This window comes from Cuculus canorus, chromosome 1, assembly GCF_017976375.1.
Source record: "Cuculus canorus isolate bCucCan1 chromosome 1, bCucCan1.pri, whole genome shotgun sequence".
NCBI lineage: Eukaryota > Metazoa > Chordata > Aves > Cuculiformes > Cuculidae > Cuculus > Cuculus canorus.
In genome coordinates, this window is record NC_071401.1 from 51,149,201 (window position 1) to 51,167,963 (window position 18,763).

The 18,763-nt window shown below is 35.6% G+C and overlaps 1 protein-coding gene across 19 annotated transcripts in view; it reads left to right on the forward strand.

The window, feature by feature from the left end:
* Nucleotides 1-18,763, forward strand: part of DOCK9 (dedicator of cytokinesis 9) — a 131,222-nt gene that overhangs the window by 47,906 nt on the left and 64,553 nt on the right. For all 19 annotated transcript variants that reach the window (XR_008448889.1, XM_054060794.1, XM_054060834.1 and 16 more), the window contains exons 4-15: nt 238-320; nt 1,398-1,467; nt 5,204-5,299; nt 5,948-6,082; nt 8,524-8,698; nt 9,986-10,053; nt 14,013-14,087; nt 14,187-14,327; nt 14,680-14,880; nt 15,023-15,145; nt 17,826-17,908; nt 18,352-18,474. Coding sequence is in view for 18 of the 19 variants with exons in the window: in XM_054060794.1 (XP_053916769.1) it covers nt 238-320; nt 1,398-1,467; nt 5,204-5,299; nt 5,948-6,082; nt 8,524-8,698; nt 9,986-10,053; nt 14,013-14,087; nt 14,187-14,327; nt 14,680-14,880; nt 15,023-15,145; nt 17,826-17,908; nt 18,352-18,474 (1,373 nt within the window). In the remaining variant the exon portion in view is untranslated. The remainder of the gene's footprint in view (nt 1-237; nt 321-1,397; nt 1,468-5,203; nt 5,300-5,947; nt 6,083-8,523; nt 8,699-9,985; nt 10,054-14,012; nt 14,088-14,186; nt 14,328-14,679; nt 14,881-15,022; nt 15,146-17,825; nt 17,909-18,351; nt 18,475-18,763) is intronic.

Here is an 18,763-nt window from a genome sequence, read left to right on the forward strand (position 1 = left end):
TACATGTGTAGTAGATGATAACAACCTATTGAAACGTATTGCTTGGTGCGGAAAGCCGTATTGTGCTAGTCTGTATTGCAAAAGCAGGGGAGTGTGCAGCATTTTCAGAGATCGACGTGCAACTGTAGTAGTTAATAAACAGCCACATGTTAAGGGAGGTGAGTTGCACGTGTGCATCTAGGGAGTGTTGTTAATCCTCTTTCAGTTAATACTGATATCTGTTTTTCATTAAAACAGTGCATCAAAACCTACAATTCAGACTGGCATGTTGTTAACTACAGATATGAAGATTACTCAGGAGAGTTTCGACAGCTTCCAAGGTATGTGTGTTATCTAGTGGTATAATATAGATTCTGAATTTTGGAAGAAACTTTTAACTATTTAATATATGTGTATTTATTACAGGAGTATATTAATACATGTATTATGTAGCTTGAAATACGCTTTATCCATGTTTACTGGTGAGCAGAGATGATAAAGATTTCTTGGATGGAATTTGTATTGATGAACTTGATGGTATAAAATCTTGTTAAAATATTTTCTGGAAATATACTGTAATAACACTGCCTTATTAATAGGCAGGTCAAAACAAGGAATTGTATTGTTGGCAATGTGGATGTAAGTATTGCAACTAAAACAGGCTCATGTTTAGATGAAACTAAAATAGTCATATCCTGGTTTTGTAGCTTCAAAGGCAGATTTTGGAGCCCTTTTTAGGAGCTAAGGGAGTAGAGATGCTTAGAGCAAGTGTTTGAACTAGTGCAGATTTTTACAGGATGATTCAAAGCAAAAACCTGATCCACATTTATCGCAGACTTTATAAGTGATGTGCTAGAGAAATCTTTTTCTGCTTTTTCAATATCTATGAGTGGCTGAATATTTTTGAATCCAACAACTCTGAAAGATCTATGTCTTCCCCATTTACGCTTCTGCATCCATCAGTTAAGAAATAGCTTTTTTTATCCTGTGAAAAGTTCTGATATGCTCACAGGCTTTGTAAAAGTTAGTAACTGATTTTCACTTGCCTTGAACAGAAACCACATTAGTATATAGGAATTTAATTAAACGTATTACTCTTAAACGAGTCAATGGCTACAGGTATAAATTCTTGCTCCTAAGATATTATGAGTGCAGTGAATGACAAGGCAGTTTGTTCTATCCAGTTACATCTAAGGACAGTGACAAGCGGAACAAAAGAAAGACTGTTGCCAGAGTTGTTGTGAGTTAGGAAAGTTGGTGGCTAAGAAATACGTTTTGTCAAACATACATGCTTTTAAGCAGTTACTCTTGTGCTTTTTCCTCTTCAACTAAGAAAATAACATCTTTATTTTTGCAGCTATAAAGCATTTAATCACAAAATTTGTAGTATTTTAAAAGCTTTTTTTTTTTTTTCATAGTAAAGGGCCAAAATCGGAGAAGCTTCCAGTTCATTTATATGAAGTAGATGAAGAAGCAGATAAAGATGAGGTGAGATAATAGAAATTCTTTACTTTCTATTACTTTCAAGGTAAAGAATGTTGGATAAGGAGATGTTGCAAGTTGGGTTAAGTGTTGAAATCAGTAAAAGAAAACAGAGATTAACTTGGACATCCCAACTTGCAAAAAACGTATCTCCTTGTACTCCTGAGATCTGTCTTGTGGGTGGAACAAGTTTTGACAGGTGGTGAAATTGAAGTTTTAAGACTTGGTGATGTGTAATCCTTCAGCTCTCATAAGATCTGTCTTGCCTTACACTGTTTCTGTATAGATGGGCTTATATGGAGAAATATTTTATGTGATTTAATCACAAAGTTGAGTAAAACCATAGGTGAATCTGTTCCAACATGACAGTACACACACTTAAGCATGTATGGCAATAAAGCATACAGTGTGAGTTAAAAGTAGTTTCTCAAAATGAGTATAGGATAAGACATGGAGATCCATCATGGAAACAAAAACTAAAAAAATAGAATTAAAGTAAAGGGTATTTTCTCTTTTATCATTAGCTTTGGCTTGGGGCAGCCCGAGATCTGTGGCCTTGAGCGATGTTCAAGTATGTTTCAAATGTCAAATGATGTTTTTCAGTAACTGCTTCTGTTATTTGCGTGATTTATTTAATTTTTACAGCACCCTGTTTCAAAACAGTGTTCAGATGCCAGTGTGTTGGGGTTTTTATTACAAGTACTTGAACTCTTACATGACAGGAAAGAATTAGAATAAAGCAAAATGGTTTGTGTATTTTACCCTTTGACTTCTTACTCCTTTGCTTCTAAATTCCATTTATTCAGAACCGCTGCATATGAAATAACTAGTTAATTACAATTTTGCCTGGATTAAATGTGAAGAAATAGTCCAGGGAGTGCATCTGAACAGGTGGATTCCTGAACAGCAAGTCTCAGGATGCTATTTTTCCAGTGCTGCTATTAATCTGCACTATGATATCTGGACAAATAATTTCATGCATTTGTATCCAAATCTTCCTGTTTGCAAGATAGCAGTAATTGCTTTATATTATACTGAAATAAACAAGACATGACATTATCTACTATGATAATATTTCTGACAATAGAAGTGTTTTAGTGAGTTAAATGTGGAAAAAATTAAACAGAGGTATAATTGATGGTCACTTTTACCAGAAAAAATACTTGCATTTAGAGTTAGTTAAACACTGAAAAACTATAGCTTTGCTACTATCAGCTGGTATGTGTTTTACTAGGAAGTATAAGAGGAGAGGACTTCTTGTTTCCTTCTGCCCAGTTTCCTGTTAGAGCCGGCAGAAACATTACATCTTTTAAAGGAATGGTCACTGGAGAAAAGGTCTGCTACTCTTTAAGGAACTCAAAATATAAACACAAGAAAAAAGAATGCTAGGAAGAAAAGGGAGCTTAATGGGAATAGGGTGGAGGGCACCATAAATTCTTTCCTCAAAGGAAGAATTAGCAAGAGGTTTTTTTGTTTTGGACATTAACATCTTTGTATGCCAAAAAGCATATATGCAAATCTTAGATTAAAAGTTGTTTGGCCTTCTTTTTGTTTTGCTTTTGTTTGTGTTTTTTAAGAAAGCTGATTTATAAAGAGAATGATAGCAAACAAAACACTGCAAGTGTCTGGAGGAAAACCAGATTAAAATTAGTTTCATTTTATATTGTTAAAAATGGGAGAATTGCCTTTCCAAAACTAATTTGGGCTATCAAGCCATCAGGTCGATGTTTGTAAATGGAATTTTTAAATCAGCCAGGGGTATGGGATCAAGATAAGGAATTTTTTTTGTTGAAACAGTTGCTGTTGAAATAAATTTTGGAGCTGAGGTTGTGGGAAAGATCATTAAAGAAGTGAAGCACAGTGTGCAGCAGTAATAATAAATGTGAGGAAATGAACTTAACAGTTGGAAACAGGAAGTATATTTTCAGTGTAAAAGTCATGTGTTAACAACTGGGTTCTAGGTTCCTTTGTATTAACAGATGTTCGGCTGGAAAGATTCAGTAGCGTTTTGGCTCTGTAGGCAGGAATTCTGCCTGACAAGGAGAAGTGGTGTAACTAGAGAGACCCAAACGACAGACAGTTTTGTTGTTAGAAAACAGCATGCAGCTCGAAGGAGTTGGGAAACAGTGTGCCTCAGAGACTTGAATTGGAGAAAGTCTTAATAGAACTAAATCTTAATTTGTGTTAGTGCAGGTAATGAAGGAATTCTTGTCATGTCAAGTGGTCCTGTGTATGGTTTATGAAATTACAGAAAAGCATTGGTTGTTTTTTGCCAAGTTTTGACCATAAATCATCTTTTTACTCTTGTAAAGATAGTTTTAAACCATCCTTTCCTTGGGGATAACTCCCACTAGTGGAGGTGGAAAATCATAGTTGGAAACTCAGTGTTTCAAGTTATTGTCTCTATATTGTGGTTGCTGTACAATTGAGCTGACTAGAATTTCTGAAGGAGCAGACTGGTGCATCTTTTGCCTTTCATTTGCAGTTTTTTAAAGTTCACGTATGTGTATGCATGTGCATAAAAACATGCAAGCCAGACAGAATAAATAAGTAAATCAGTAACTTTTTGCAGAATAGTCATCTTTTTAGTTGCAGGAACTAATTCATATTATTCAAAAATTTGGTTTTAATGTTCAATTGTTGAACAAATGACTCTATCCCTGATAGGTAATCAGTTTTTGTTTATGTTCTCTTAATAGCTGAGAAAAGGAATAAAGAAGTAGTAGTTGAGGCATTTGAGGAACTTCTGTGGTTTCGGTTTCAACTACTCAGCTAATTTTCGATATTTGGATAATAAATTATCAGGTGTATTTATTTCTTCTCTAGACAGTCTAAAATCCTCCTAGACATCTAATCTATTAATGTTTTTGTCACGTCAGAATGGGTTACATCAACTGAAAACCATGGTGAAGTCAGCTTGGTACTGCTCTAAAAGATTACTTGAACTGGTGAATTAATATTTATTCTGTGGGAATTGTAAATCTGTCATTTTGATCAGTTTTGATAGTAGGTTACTGTTATTTATTGGTTAACATACTGTGGGTTTTGATGTAGTTATTAGGTTCCATCAGCTGGCAGATGGAACACAGACTGTGTGTGATGTGATATACATGCATAGGATCTGCATTTTGTGAACTTGCCAAGTTTGATCTTGTTCTCTTAGAAAGCTTTGATTCTGATCTGAAAAAAGGCAGATCTAATTTAGGACTTCAAGACTTAAGTTCTTTGTAAATTCCTAAGTAATGTTTTTCAAGTAATGCATATAAAGCAAACCAGGTTGAGAAATCTTGATTGACGCTTTCGATAAGCATGAATTTATGTTCTTTTTGGTAATAGAAATTGGTAAAAACTCTTGCACTGGAAGATTAGAATATATAAAAAAGCTTACAGAGTTAAATGTAAGTGAATGTTTTGAGTTTCCCCTCTTTCCTCTGGTTTGGTGGGCTTTATCTTGACTAATATTTAGCTGTCTGGAAATTGGATCATCCTGCTGGTCATAAAGAAAGCCTGTATGTGCGGCCAGGTTACCTATCAAAAGCTAGATGAGGTCGATTTTGTCCCTCGTCTTTTAATTCCAATTATTCTATTTAAAAGCTATAGAATTTCAGCAGGGGTTAATACTGCATTATTATAATTGCATTGTGAGCACAACTATTCCATCTTTTAAAAAAGGCTTCTGAAATTTTCGATAAATTCAGCAATTGTGGGCTGTGATGCAAAACTTTCTTTTTTTCATCTCCAGGATGCAGCATCTCTTGGGTCTCAGAAGGGTGGAATAACAAAACAAGGATGGCTGTACAAAGGCAACATGAATAGTGCAATCAGTGTGACAATGAGAGTAAGTTAAAGAATGTCTTACACATTTTAAAAACCCAATGCCAATACTAAATACCACTGTGCTTTTGAGAACTCAATTTGTATGTGGTTTACTTCTAAAAAAAAAAGGTGTGGGATTAAAGATGGAACGTTGTATGTAATTTATATCTGTGAAATCTTGCTTTCCTTTTATTCTACTTAAATCGGAAAAAAATGCATTTAAAATTCAGTATGTGGGAATAGTCCAGTATTTTAAATAACTTTCTTAAGTTGATGCTAATGACTGGTGTGATATTATAAGAAAAGGGACTAAGCAATGTGAGTTTTTATTTGTATTATCTCTTTGTTTAGAAACAAACCAGTTATTTTAAAAAGCACGTCAATAAATATCTACTGTGTACAGTATTGTAGTCAGTTTTAAATACCTTTCAATGGTTCAAAAATACTTTCAAATAATATGGTACAATCTTACTGAAGGTTTTTCAGTTAATTGAAATATTTTTTAAATTAATGACTTCTGGTTTATTTTATGAGGATACTGATTAGCTTATATGTAAAGAAAAGCATTTTTCTATAACCTCGTGTGTAAATAGCAGTTATGAGTTTTATAATTTGAAGCTGATTATAGCCGCATTGTAATTGTTTTTCTGTTCTCCTTTCTTTTCACTAGTCATTTAAAAGAAGATTTTTCCACTTAATCCAACTTGGTGATGGATCCTATAATCTCAATTTCTATAAAGATGAAAAAATATCAAAAGAACCTAAAGGATCAATATTTTTAGATTCCTGTATGGGAGTGGTTCAGGTAATTATAATTATTCTACCTGTTTTCCAGTTAATTATATGATGGCAAATGGATTTCATTAAAGTACAGATAACATTTGTCATGTGTTAAGTACCTGTTTTGTAGTGGAAAAATAAACAAGTGTGTCTCACAAAAACAGTGAACAAGATTTTAAAGGCAGGAGGCTGAATTTGAAAAATCTTTCTGAAAAGAACGTGAATTACTAGTTGATGTCAAGCATTTATCAAAAAATCAAATGAAATTTTAAGGCAAACAAAAAAACCCACCCAAACCATGACAAAGTAATAAGAGCATAAAATTAAAGTTCATTTCAGTTACATTTTGTGCTTACATGAGCTGTGAAATGTTTTGCATAGCTTCTTGTGTGGGATTTCTGTTGAGGGGATTGTAATAAATTCAGTCAGCCTTCCAGATGCTTTCATTTGACCTTTATAGTATTACTTCTTTGTGCTTTTCTTTGTTTTAAAAAGTTGAGGGCGTTGGTAAGATGTTTGTCTGTCGCAAGTGCCAAAGAAAAGATGATTTTTTTTTTCCTGTTATGTATTTACAGTACAGCATGTAACTGTTTTGTTAGGCACAACATACCTGGAAAAAAACTCTTGGTAGTTTTAGTGTTTTGTTAACTTGGATAGAAGCAGGTAAAGTTTAAAAAAAAAAAAAGTATTTTCTGAATGCCATTTATTAAGTATAAAGTTGTATGAAGAGGGATGGAATGGCATCAAATAAAACAGCTTTACAGAGCATTATTTTTCTCCAAATATTGTAATAATGGTTTTGGATACACATTTAATGGGGCTGCATTAGGGGGAATTGTTGTCAGAACATAGAGGAAGGTGATTCTTCCCCTCTTGAACAGCTGAATAGCATTAGTGAGGCCACACCTGGAGTCCTCTGTCCTGTGCTGGGCTCCCCAGTAAAACAGAGACATGGACATCCTGGAGATGATTCAGTGAAGTGCCACAAAGTTGATGGACTGGAGCATCTCTCCTGTGAGAAGAGACTGAGAGTGCTGGGACAGTTCAGTCTGGAAAAGAGAATGCTCAGGGAGATCTCAATGTTTATGAGTACCTGAGGGAGGGAGAAAGAGGACACAGCCAGGTTCTTCTTGGTGGACCCCAGTGACAGGACCGTATTCAATGGGTGAAAGCTGAAACAAAGGTGGTTCGATGTGAACACTGGAAAACACCTTTTGCTGTGACGGTAACTGAGCACCAGCAGAGGTTACTCAGAGGTTGTGGAGTCTCCATCCTTGAAGGTACTTGAAAGCTGTCTGGACAGAGTCCTTGGCCAACTGGGAATTTGGACTAGATGACCCCCAGAGGACCTTTCCAACCTTTAACCATTCTGTGATTCTTTGGTTTTGTTTTGTTTTTTTATTAATCCTAAAAACCCCATTCTTTTTAAGTCATCTTTTCATGAAATGCTGTTCCATACTTTCTGTTCCATCTGTTCAATTAAAGTAACCTGAAATTTTTTCAGACTCTGTCAGAAACTTTTTTTTTCCTTTAAGTAAAACTGTACTTTGGACACCTAAAGTTTAGAGTTGGCTTGTGTCTTGAACACTCTACTGTATTCTGCAGTGCCACGAGTAGTCATGTTGGCATCTGGGTGTTCAGAACTGCGTGTAGAAATTTGAGCCTAGGTATGGATCAACATGAGATGCAAACCCCAAATCAGTTAATGCTCGCTGCTATGAAGTCAAAGGTCATTCAACAGATAGAATAAAGGGGGTTGGAAATAGCTATTTTTTTCATACGAATTATTGGTGAGGGGTGAGTAAATGAGATCCTCTATAACAGAAACTCATGTTTCGTAGTTATTTTTAAAGTTTAATGGATGATAAAATAGAATTTTCATTTAAGACTTGTGAATTCATTCTCAGGAACATGAATCAACTAGGTAACATTTGAAGCTGTGATTTAAATTTTGCAAAAAGGATGACAGTAATGGTTGAGGGACAAAGGAGGAATTGATTCCCAAGTTCTTGCATATTTACAAGACTAGCAATATCAGGGCATTCAGAGTTGAGGGTGGTTAATGATTTAACCTCTGGTATAAAATCCCAACATGCAAATAATTCTTACTCAAGTACTAATTTCATGCTTCTTTTACCAGTAGATCTTAGCTTCATTTCGAGATGATCTGACTACATGAAGACTTGATATTTGGAAATGGGATTTTTTGTTTTTTAAGAATGATTACAAGAGGAATGATGAGGGAAAACTGCAAAATGGCTGTTATCTGTCATACTTCCGTTTGGGGCAGTGGTACAAATAACTTGAAGAGGTCAAATATCAGCGAGGAAGACGTGTAATTGTAATAATGCACTTGTTCAAAATATCAAACTGTTTTCTTTTGTTAAAAGATCTGAAGGTGTGTGAAGCTTCCTTTGGTTGTGAGTAGAGTATGTAAAGATATAAAGATCTTTTATTTTCTTATAGAACAATAGAGTCAGACGTTTTGCATTTGAGCTGAAGATGCAAGACAAGAGTAGTTACCTTTTAGCTGCAGATAGTGAACTTGAAATGGAAGAATGGATAAACACTCTGAACAAAATCCTCCAGCTTAACTTTGAGGCTGCAATGCAAGAAAAGAGAAATGGAGAGTCTCATGAAGGTAAGCAGATTTTCTAGCAAAGCTAATAGAGTTACACGATGTCACCTACATATGTGCATTTGGAAAGAAAGGCTTTGTTGTGGCTACATTTTTTTGTTTTCTTTGGTCTTAAAGATTATAGGCCTTTTCACTTGTCTGTTTGAGCTGATTGGAGTTTTGACCTTCTGGCATTAAAATAACACTGTTTTGTATTGATACCAATTGAGTTAAGTCCTGGAAATAATAATGAGACTGAGCAGAAGTCTGGAAAAATAGAATGCAAGGTGAAAAGTCACGACCGAAGCAGTTTAAGTAAAAGAGGAAACTTAACAGGGACTCGTTTTGCAAAGTGTAGAGTGCTGCTGAAAATGGAATAATATGTTCTGTGGTCACTCTGGGCAGAACAAGAGATTGTGGTTGCAGTGAGGGACTTCAGATTTAGATGTAACTCCCTTGATCATAAATATTTCCGTAAAGTACTGAAATAGTTAGCTTGGGAGCAGAATATTTCCTGTTGGAGCCCTTTAAGAATAGGTAAGGCAGATATCTGTAAGAAACGTCTATCGGTATAGTTGACAGTGCTGACAAAAGGATACTTTAGTTGTCCTCTTGTGCATTTTTCCTCTTGAGAGTGAATGGGGAGGGCAACTGGTATGAGACCAAGTGTGTTTGCATCCAGAAGAACCTGGAAGAGGTTGTTGCGCCTATGAATAGCACAAAAGGGTTCATTAGTGTTTAAAATGAGATATCACGGTCTTTGAAGATTTCTTCTATTTAACATTATGTTTGCAGCAAAGGCACATTTGAAAAAAGAGAAGCACGTTATCTCTGTGAAAGAAATTGTACTCAGTAGTCCCTGACTGAACTTAGAACTGTAAGATGTGTGTAGTGAACTGAATGGTTGCTTTGTAAATCCAGTAACCATTAGAGAGTAGAGCTGGGAACCTGGTGAGCAGAGGGAACTTGTTTTGAAATCAAGCTACAATGTATAGTGGACAAAGAAATGTAAGTTTGTGCATTTGTACCTATTTCCTCATGCAGATATCAAAATTAGTATTAAAGCAGTTTTCTGGGGTAAGATTAGAAATAACTGCTACTTTGGCATTTTCTGTTACTGGTTACATCCTTCAAGAAGTCACTGCATCAAAATGAAGTGATAGAGCAGTCTACAACCTGCTTATGTTAGTAATTGTCTTTTTTGAGGGGATAGGAGTTAAAAAAAGTAATTTTGCTGCAGAGTTTTGTGAGTAGTTTGGGTTTTGAGTTTTTGGTTTTTAATTTTTTTAAAATGTGGTTTTATAATTTCAGATGATGAACAAAGCAGAAGTGAAAGCTTATCAAGTAGTTTTGATAACTACTATCCTGAAATTGCCAAGGTAATATATATTGTAAATGCCAACTCAGGATATAAAGTACTAGACATAAGTTAACCATGTGGATTTTCAGTTAAGATATTGGCTTCCAGTCTCTTTGTGGTGCTTTGAAAGCTTAAAAGCTCTTTCATGAATAGATATGGTTATTAAGCTTCATTTTTTCTTTTGGAAGTCAACTTGCTGCTGTCTTAAAGCTACTTATATAAATATCTTGTGTCTTGACATCCTGTTTAAAAAGCTGCATGGTTTATTATTTCATTAGCTTATGGTATTTTGCATATTTTCTGTTGTTTTATTGTGTACAGGTAAGTGCTAAAGTATCTCTATAGATATCTAGCTATACTAAAGTCAAGTTTTATTTTCATTGTTAGAAGTCCAGAGGAGATTAATAACAGTGACGATGTGAATGTATTTTTAAGATAGTTGTGTTTGTAGCAAGTTGGCAAGTTCATGTATACTTCCCACGTTGCTGTAGTTCTCGCTTTTGAAATTCTATTCTTATAAAAGTATGGTAGAAATAAGAATAAAATAAAATAGAAATATATAGAAAGTAGCTAACCCTTCTTCGGCCCATTTGCCGACTATTTCTGTTAAATCAGTAATTTGCTGTCACAGTAAGTTTTGTGAGTTCTCTAAGGGAGACATTTTTGTTAAATCTCTTAAGTTGTGGAGGTGGTGACCTTTTTCCACTGAAGTCCTGGAAACTAAACTCCTTCTTCTGACTTCCTTACTCTTTCTTCTGTGTGGCACACCCTGTGTTCTTGAAACTTTTTTACTAGCCTGTGCCCTGGAATACTCTCTCCTTCTTTTCTGAAGATCTGCCTGATCTAGGAACTACTCCCAAAGGGTTTGCAGTTCATAAACCGAGAGCAAGCAGTAAACCAAATCTCTTTAAATCCCTAATGTATCAAAAGATCCAGTCAGAATACATTAACAGGCTTTCAGCACCCAGATTGGTTTGCAGACTTAATTCTTTCTGTTATTGCTTTTAATCAATTTAGCACATGTACGCAGACAGCTATGATGTGATAATGTGGTAATGTAACGCCAGCTAAGGCTGTGTTTGGAAATCAGTTGGGATTGTGGTGCATACAGTCAAGTTTTCTTTGGAAGAGCTGTAAGCATCAAACTGCATACTTTCATGAGGCTATAAAAACTTATTTCAGAAACAAATATAAAATCAGATGCTCTCATTGCATGGAAGAGTCTCCTTTCTTTATAATCAGAGTTATTGGAATGCTTAGGTTTTGTGTGATTTCAGAGGGACTCAGTGCTGCAGCCCCTGTGTGTAGTTTTAGTACCACAAATGTTGCTTCCTGTTTCCATAACCTGACTGGAAGCATGCAGCTCTTTAAGTTGGATATTTTACTACTCTGTTGTTTTATTTAGCTCTTTAACCACTGGCTTGCTTTTTTTTTGTTAATATTATGCCATGGTTATAACCCATTTACATTTCTGTTTCCTTCAAAGTAGGTTTTTAAACTTTTACCATTCTAGTTCATCTTTACTAAATACTACCTTCCAAAATAATTTGCTGTAATGTATTTTTCTTCCCTTTTTTTCTGAGGGGAAAATCTGCCTATTTACATTAGTGCACTGTTTGTGGCTTAACTTGATTTCTGTTTATAATGCTGTTTGTTTTGAGGGTTTTTCTTTCTGTCTTCTGTTCTTTCCTGCATTGTGTTTTTTTGTTTTTGTTTTTTTTTTTTTTTTTTTTACCCAGTGGAAGATTTACAAGGCAGTGAGACGCCTTTTAGAAGAGTTTCTAGTTGCTTGATTATTTTTGTTGGTCCTAGAAGGAGATTTTCACAATAGCTGACCTCATATCCTTATGAGCAAAGAGAAATTCCATCAGGGGTGATTGTCAAGCACCTGACAATAGGGGAAAAAAAACAGTCCTCCCAGGAAAGATTTAACCTTTGTGAGCACACGTCCAAGCCTTCATTTTTCTATCAACAGATGTTAGTTTTTAACATTAACTAAATGAGATGGTATTGTGTGCTTTAGTGCACAGATGTGCACACGTGTCTCAGTCTGTCTGCCTCTCCTGCCTGCTTCGTGTTCCTTTGATCTGTAACTTACGTACTAAAAGTGAATGTATTTTTTTTCCGATTGGGATGGTGGTGGTTTTTTCACTCTTCAGAGAAAAAAAAATTGACTTCTATTTTAAATAACTGTGTGACTGTCAGGATCAGTGTGCCCAAGTACGTATTAAACCATTTCTGGTCCCAGTGTTACTTGAGGTAGGAAAGCTTTGTCTCTGTTATATGGATTGAGGAAATGGAGTCACTGCCATGCTGTAGGCAGGGTTGATGACTACATACATCTTCAGTTTCTGGCTTCTGACCAGTTCCCTCTGAATCTATCAGTCAAAAATGCAAATTTGTCTTTACTCCGTAAAACACCCAAGAATCTAAACCTATTCAAGATGCTTTAGGTGAAACAGTTTCAGGCTTGCTCCTACAACCAAGTAATTTTCCTTTTCAATTCTTGTCACCAACTATTCCGTTTCCAAAACATACATGCAATCTTCTCGCTATCTTTAAACTTCTTCACGGTTTAGCCCTGTATTTCTCAGTTATATTGGCTGATGAACAAGTTTGCCAGTGCTCTGCTAGTATCCCCTGTCTGGGTCAAGTCTGTGACAGAAACTCTTCTCTCGCCTTCTGTGTATGTTAAAGTTAACACAGCAAAGTAAATGAAATCCATTAGAGGATCTATACTCAAAATCATGTCGGAAGTTTCTCTTCTGTAATGCATCCTTTAAGTCAAATTGGGGTTTTTTTCAGTTATTATCAACCTAAAATAGCATTTTGAGCTCTTAGAGCCGGTTGTTTTGGTTTTGGTTTTCTTTGGTTTTCTTTTCATTCCTGGGACATAGTAGGAGTTCCTTCAGTGTCCAGCAAAGCAGATGTAGACAGGAGATCAATTCCAGCTGATGGACAGTGATGAGCATTTTGGCTTGGCAGTTTCTTTTAACCAGTGTAGGCTGATCCAAAAATAGATATTTGTGTGTAATACTTGTATCTCTGTTTAGCCAGCTGCTACTTTGGGTATGGCAACTCGCCTACATGGGTAGTTTTGGTGCATGCATGTGTTCACTTGTCATGTCCTGGGACTTCAAAAATCATAGAATACTGTTTAAATAATAACTTCTTTTTTTTTTTTTTAAAAAAAGACCTATGTATACAATCAGTTTTCATGTTCTGTTTTGTTCCACTTTACTTTAGTTTTATTATTAATAGGTAGATATCCACAAATCCCAAGCAAGATTAGTGTACCTGATCTGCAAAAGTAACTTGGGTTGCTCTGCAAGTAAATTTAAGTCTGAGGGGTTTATCTTTTGGAAGTTCTTGGGTTTTTCCTATCTACCCACAGGAAAACCACTTCTTTGGCTGTGAAGCTCAAGAGAAAAAAAAAAAAAAGAGAAAAAGGCCTGTGTTGGAGTTTCTTAATTTAAGTAACCTGTTGTTTCCTGAGCAATCTTATGGTCTCAGGATAGCTCTGAGCTTTAAGTTACATTCATACTACCTTTTCTTAGAGGAAGGAAAAAAAAAAAGCATATTTTTGTCTTGCCTTTGGTGCATAAAAAACCCAAGAATCTAAACCTATTCAAGATGCTTTAGGTGGAAGAAAAAGTAGTGTTATGGAAGTTATTTATTGTTGAAAAAGGCAAAGTGCTCTGTGAGCTACACTGGTCTGTACTTCCTAACGAGCTTAGTAGGTTACATGTTGCTGGTGTGCATTTTTGTGTTTTCAGACCTGGAAAAGTCTTTGGAGGAGAGGAGCCTTACACAATCCTGCTTACTCAGATATGATGGAGCAGTTTAAACTAAGGAGTTGCAAAGCTCCGTTAGGGAGAGAAGAGTGGATGAATTAAAAATATTTAAAACTTTGAACATCATAGAAAACTACTTGTGTTTAATAGTGTGAACTAAGATTGCTTTTCTTATTTTGAACAGAGTACCCGAGAAGCAGAGATCAAGTTGAAAAGTGAAAGCAGAGTTAAACTTTTTGCTTTGGATCCAGATGCACAGGTTAGAATTTTTTACAAGGAAATGTTTTTTTTTTTTTTCCCTGATCCTTTTAAGATGATAAACAACTTAACTTTAATTTTTCTTTTCTCTTTTTTAAAGAAACTTGACTTTTCTAGTATTGAACCAGATGTGAAGCCATTTGAAGAGAAATTTGGAAAAAAAATTCTTGTGAAGTGTAACGATTTATCTTTTAATTTGCAATGCTGTGTTGCAGAAAATGAAGAAGGACCAACAACAAATGTAAATAAACTAATTATTTTCTGTTACTATAATAACGTCTTAATATTTTGTTGGCACTTTTCTTAATGTCAGGAATTCCTTGCTGTGATTGAGAAACATGTATTGTGGGCTTTTTTTACTCATTTAAATCAAAATGAGAGCCTAAATCCTGCAAAACCAAACTTTGCTGTAATCTTATTGCTGTGTTGCAGAAAGTGAAATTTTTGTTTTACTATCTTTTGCTCCTTGTCAGTAATCTTTAGAGCAATGGCTGTGTGCAGTTTTGTAAAAATGTTAGTTATCTTCCTTTCATACACATTTTCACAGCAAAACAGATGCCAACAGTAACATTTGATTCTTTTTAACTGTCCAGGTAGAACCTTTCTTTGTTACATTATCACTGTTTGATATAAAAAACAACCGGAAGATTTCAGCAGATTTCCATGTTGATTTGAACCACACCTCAGTAAGGCACATGCTGTCCAGTGCACCTCAGCAAATGATGAACGGCAGTGGTGATACCTTACACAGAATTCAAGATCTTCATGAAACTCTGTTACAATACCCAAAGCAGGTAAGAACTAGTAACCTGAAGAATTAGTAGGATTTTGGATACAAGCAGAGCATTTTCCTGTGTGCTTTGGATAATTTTCTATTACATGGTGTAAAATATGCGTGCATTTCCTTTTTATATTTATCTCTTGTTTTATTTCTAGGGAATATTCTCAGTCACATGTCCTCATACAGACATATTCCTTGTGGCTAGGATAGAGAAAGTATTACAGGGAAGTATTACACACTGTGCTGAACCATATATGAAAAGCTCAGATTCTTCAAAGGTATGGTATTTTCTTTGGCATGGGGAAAAATACTGAGGCAAGACAGGTTGATTTGATATTTAGAAATATCAATAAAAAGGATAGTTCTTTTAGAGGAAATCCAGATAACTGGATCATAGAATCATAGAATGGTTTGGGTTGGAAGGGACCTTCAAGATCATCCAGTTCCAACCCCCCTGACTGGGCAGGGACACCTCCTACTAGATCAGGCTGCCCAAGGCCCTGTCCAACCTGGCCTTGAACACCTCCAGGGATGGGGCATCCACAACTTCCCTTGGCAACCTGTGCCAGTGCTTCACCACCCTCATTGTGAAGAAATTCCTCCTTATGTCTCGTCTAAATCTGCCCCTCTCCAGTTTATACCCATTGCTCCCCTAGTCCTATCACTACAAGCCTTTATAAAAAGTCCCTCCCCAGCTTTCTTGTATGCATGACCTGATTTAGGAAGTTGTAGTCACTGCTAGTAATTATTATGAATTGAAATGTTATAAAGTCTAACATACTACTGGGAAACATTTATTTAGCTTTTTATAATGGCTTTAAATAAACTGATTTGACAAGCGTGTTAGACTGCAGTGTGAAACCTGAGTTGAAAATTGTTAAACAATGGGATTTTAAATATAGATCAGAAATTAACTATATGCCTTCTTTAATGCATCTTATTTACTGTATCATTGTTGTTGACTTTTCCTTTGTGTAGCTTTTTGGTGGCCATAGTTTACTGTAACCTCATCTGCCCCTTTGCTGTTTTTTCCTTCAGAACCACTGACCTCATTAATCCTCTGTTTTTATGTATAAAATGCTTTGCAGATTTGATAGAATTCCAAATCACTTTTGGAAATAAACCACTGAAATATCTTAAGTTTGTAGGAGCCTAGAATAACATAAAATTTTAATGTTTGTGAAAACGTATCTACAAGAAGGGTTGTCAGTGGCTGCTTCTTGTCTGTCACCAAACAAATAGTTTTTACCTTTGTTGATTTACAGTTGTGCTTAAATAACTGGACTGGGATACTAGGAGAAAAGATTTTCTGTAAGCAATGTCAGCTACTGTTGACATTCTTCATGTTTTCAGTTAGTGAAAGGGAAGAAGGAAGGGTTAACGTTCAGCCTCTGCAGAGGAAAAGTGTTCTTCCTACTGATTTAACGCTGGCTAAGCTACATGTAAAAAAACCTGTATTTTTCACTTGGTCTTAATATAGATCAGACTACTGATTTGCTTTTCCAGGAATACTTGCGATTTTTTCATCTGTTGCTGGAAAACAGCAGCTCTGTATTTTAGGAGTCTGGTTTTGAAGTGTGTGCTGACTGTTACTGAGTTAAAACAAACCTGAACTGAGTAACTTATTTTGATGGTCTTGGTCATGAGCCACATGGGAGGGTTAAATAAGTCCAAGTGTTCCCAAATTTGATGCTGACTGTTAGACTTGCATTGCCCTGTATAGCAGGAACAGGCAATAGGAACATTCATGTTTCTGTTAACTTATGCTGTCCATTTCTGATATTCATTCGTTTATAATTTTATACAACTGAACACTTAATTTGGAATTTTTTCCGTTCTTGTTCACTGGAATTATACTGTATTAATTTGAAACAGAACAGAACCAGCTTTGTAGGCCTCCATGTGTCAGTGCAATGAGCAAGTTCTAGTTCCCTGCAGAATTGCTATGCTGGACAAGAAAAAAGGAAAACGGAAGCAGCAAATTCTGTAACCATGAGGTTACTTTTTTTTCCCCTTAAACATTGAATACAGTAAATTAAAGATGATTACTTATCAAGGTTCTCTGTTTCTGAGTGCAACTTTCCCCCTTTTACAGGAAAGGATAATGGAGAGTTGGCTCAAACAACACACTAATAGAAACAGTTTTTCATAATGTCAGCAGCAAGACCAGGGATAATATTCAGGCAGGTTTCCTCTGTGGTTTTTTGCCTCTGGCAAATAATTTTGCTCTCTGTAGGCACATGTGAGAAGCTGGTTTCTGGAAAAGAGAAGCCCACTGCTCTGTCAAGAGCTTCTGTTGTAGCCCAAGGTGTTCAACAGGGTGTGGAACGTCTCAAACAAGAGGGTTTCTAGATATGATTATTACACATCTTGACTCTATATGGTAGAGGTTTTTGTTTGCTTAAAAGTTAACAATCCCCCAGATTAAAAATTTTAATGAAAACAATGTTACAGTGTCCATATGTAGGATTGTCCGTGTGATATTCACATGACTCCTCCCTGTATTCTGTGTGTACTTGTGATACAAGTATGCAAAGTATTTTACTATTTACTGTTCAGTATGTGTTCTTGTACATAGAGTGGGTGGTGAACAGGGGAGCAAGTCAGGGGAAAATATTTTTATCTGGAGTCACAATTTTATCTAAAAAAATGGTTAAATTTTGGTCTAGCTTTCATATCAGTTTTGTATGTATCATAATCTTTTTCTTACTTAAATATGTTGCTCTGGGTGTAGGCATGTCTGTATTTTCACCCAGGAAATGCTGTGACATCAGCAGGCCCTGCTCAACCTGAAACAAGTTAAGAAGTATTTAAATTGTCTTTCACACATAAATTTAAGATTAATCTTAGGAAGACTTTCAGTTCATATCAGTGTTGATATGTGGTTTGCTTCTTGTGTGCTAATGGTGGAAAAAAATGTGACTTCTAAAGCATAGCTATTCCTTATGTCTCTTGCAGACCGCACAGAAAGTTTTGAAGAATGCTAAGCAGGCGTGCCAGAGGCTAGGTCAATACAGAATGCCTTTTGCCTGGGCAGCGAGGTAAGGACAGACCTTGTCAATCTGTATTTTTTTCCGAACTTTTCTATAAGGTTATTTTCTGCTTCTTGCTTCTTTGTAAAAATTAATCTGCTATTTAAGTAATGTCTCGGTTTACTTTCAATTAACCAAAATTTCTGAGAAACAAACTTGCACTTCAGCTCTATACCAGGAAGAAAAGTTACAAACTTTCATTATATTATTACTCAAACCATTGAGTATTGGCAAAGTGTTTTCTGTTGTGAATGCTTTTATTTTTCAAAGAATGAAGTGGTTCACACTTGATTTGTTAGACTGTGCGTTTTACATGTTAAAACTGATTTACAATGATGACTATTAAATGCTTAGGGCGAAGGATGCTGCAGTATGTTCTAATTTGTAATAAAGAAATTTCTTGAAGTGAATTTCAACATAAACACATCTGAAAGCAAGATTTTGACTTTCAGGACACTGTTTAAGGATGCTTCAGGAACCCTGGACAAAAATGCAAGATTTTCTCCTCTTTTCAGACAAGACAGTAATAAACTTTCAAATGAAGACATGCTGAAACTGTTAGCAGATTTCAGGAAGTAAGTCTAATTCCTCCAATTTGAAAAACAAACAACCCAAGTACACCCCAACCCTACACACCCTGATTTCTTGTTAAGGTCTTGAACTGGAGCATCTAAACTCTGTGTGTATGTATTATGTCTTTTTACTTCATATATAGAAGCTGTATAAATATAATCAAGATGTTCATACAAGCTATTGATATTTTTCCCTTGCAGTGTTGTGGGGTTACAAACAGGACTGAAGTATTATGCCATGTTTAACATGCAGTAAGCGTCATAATGCTGAAGTAGCTCTGGTAGGAGTTAT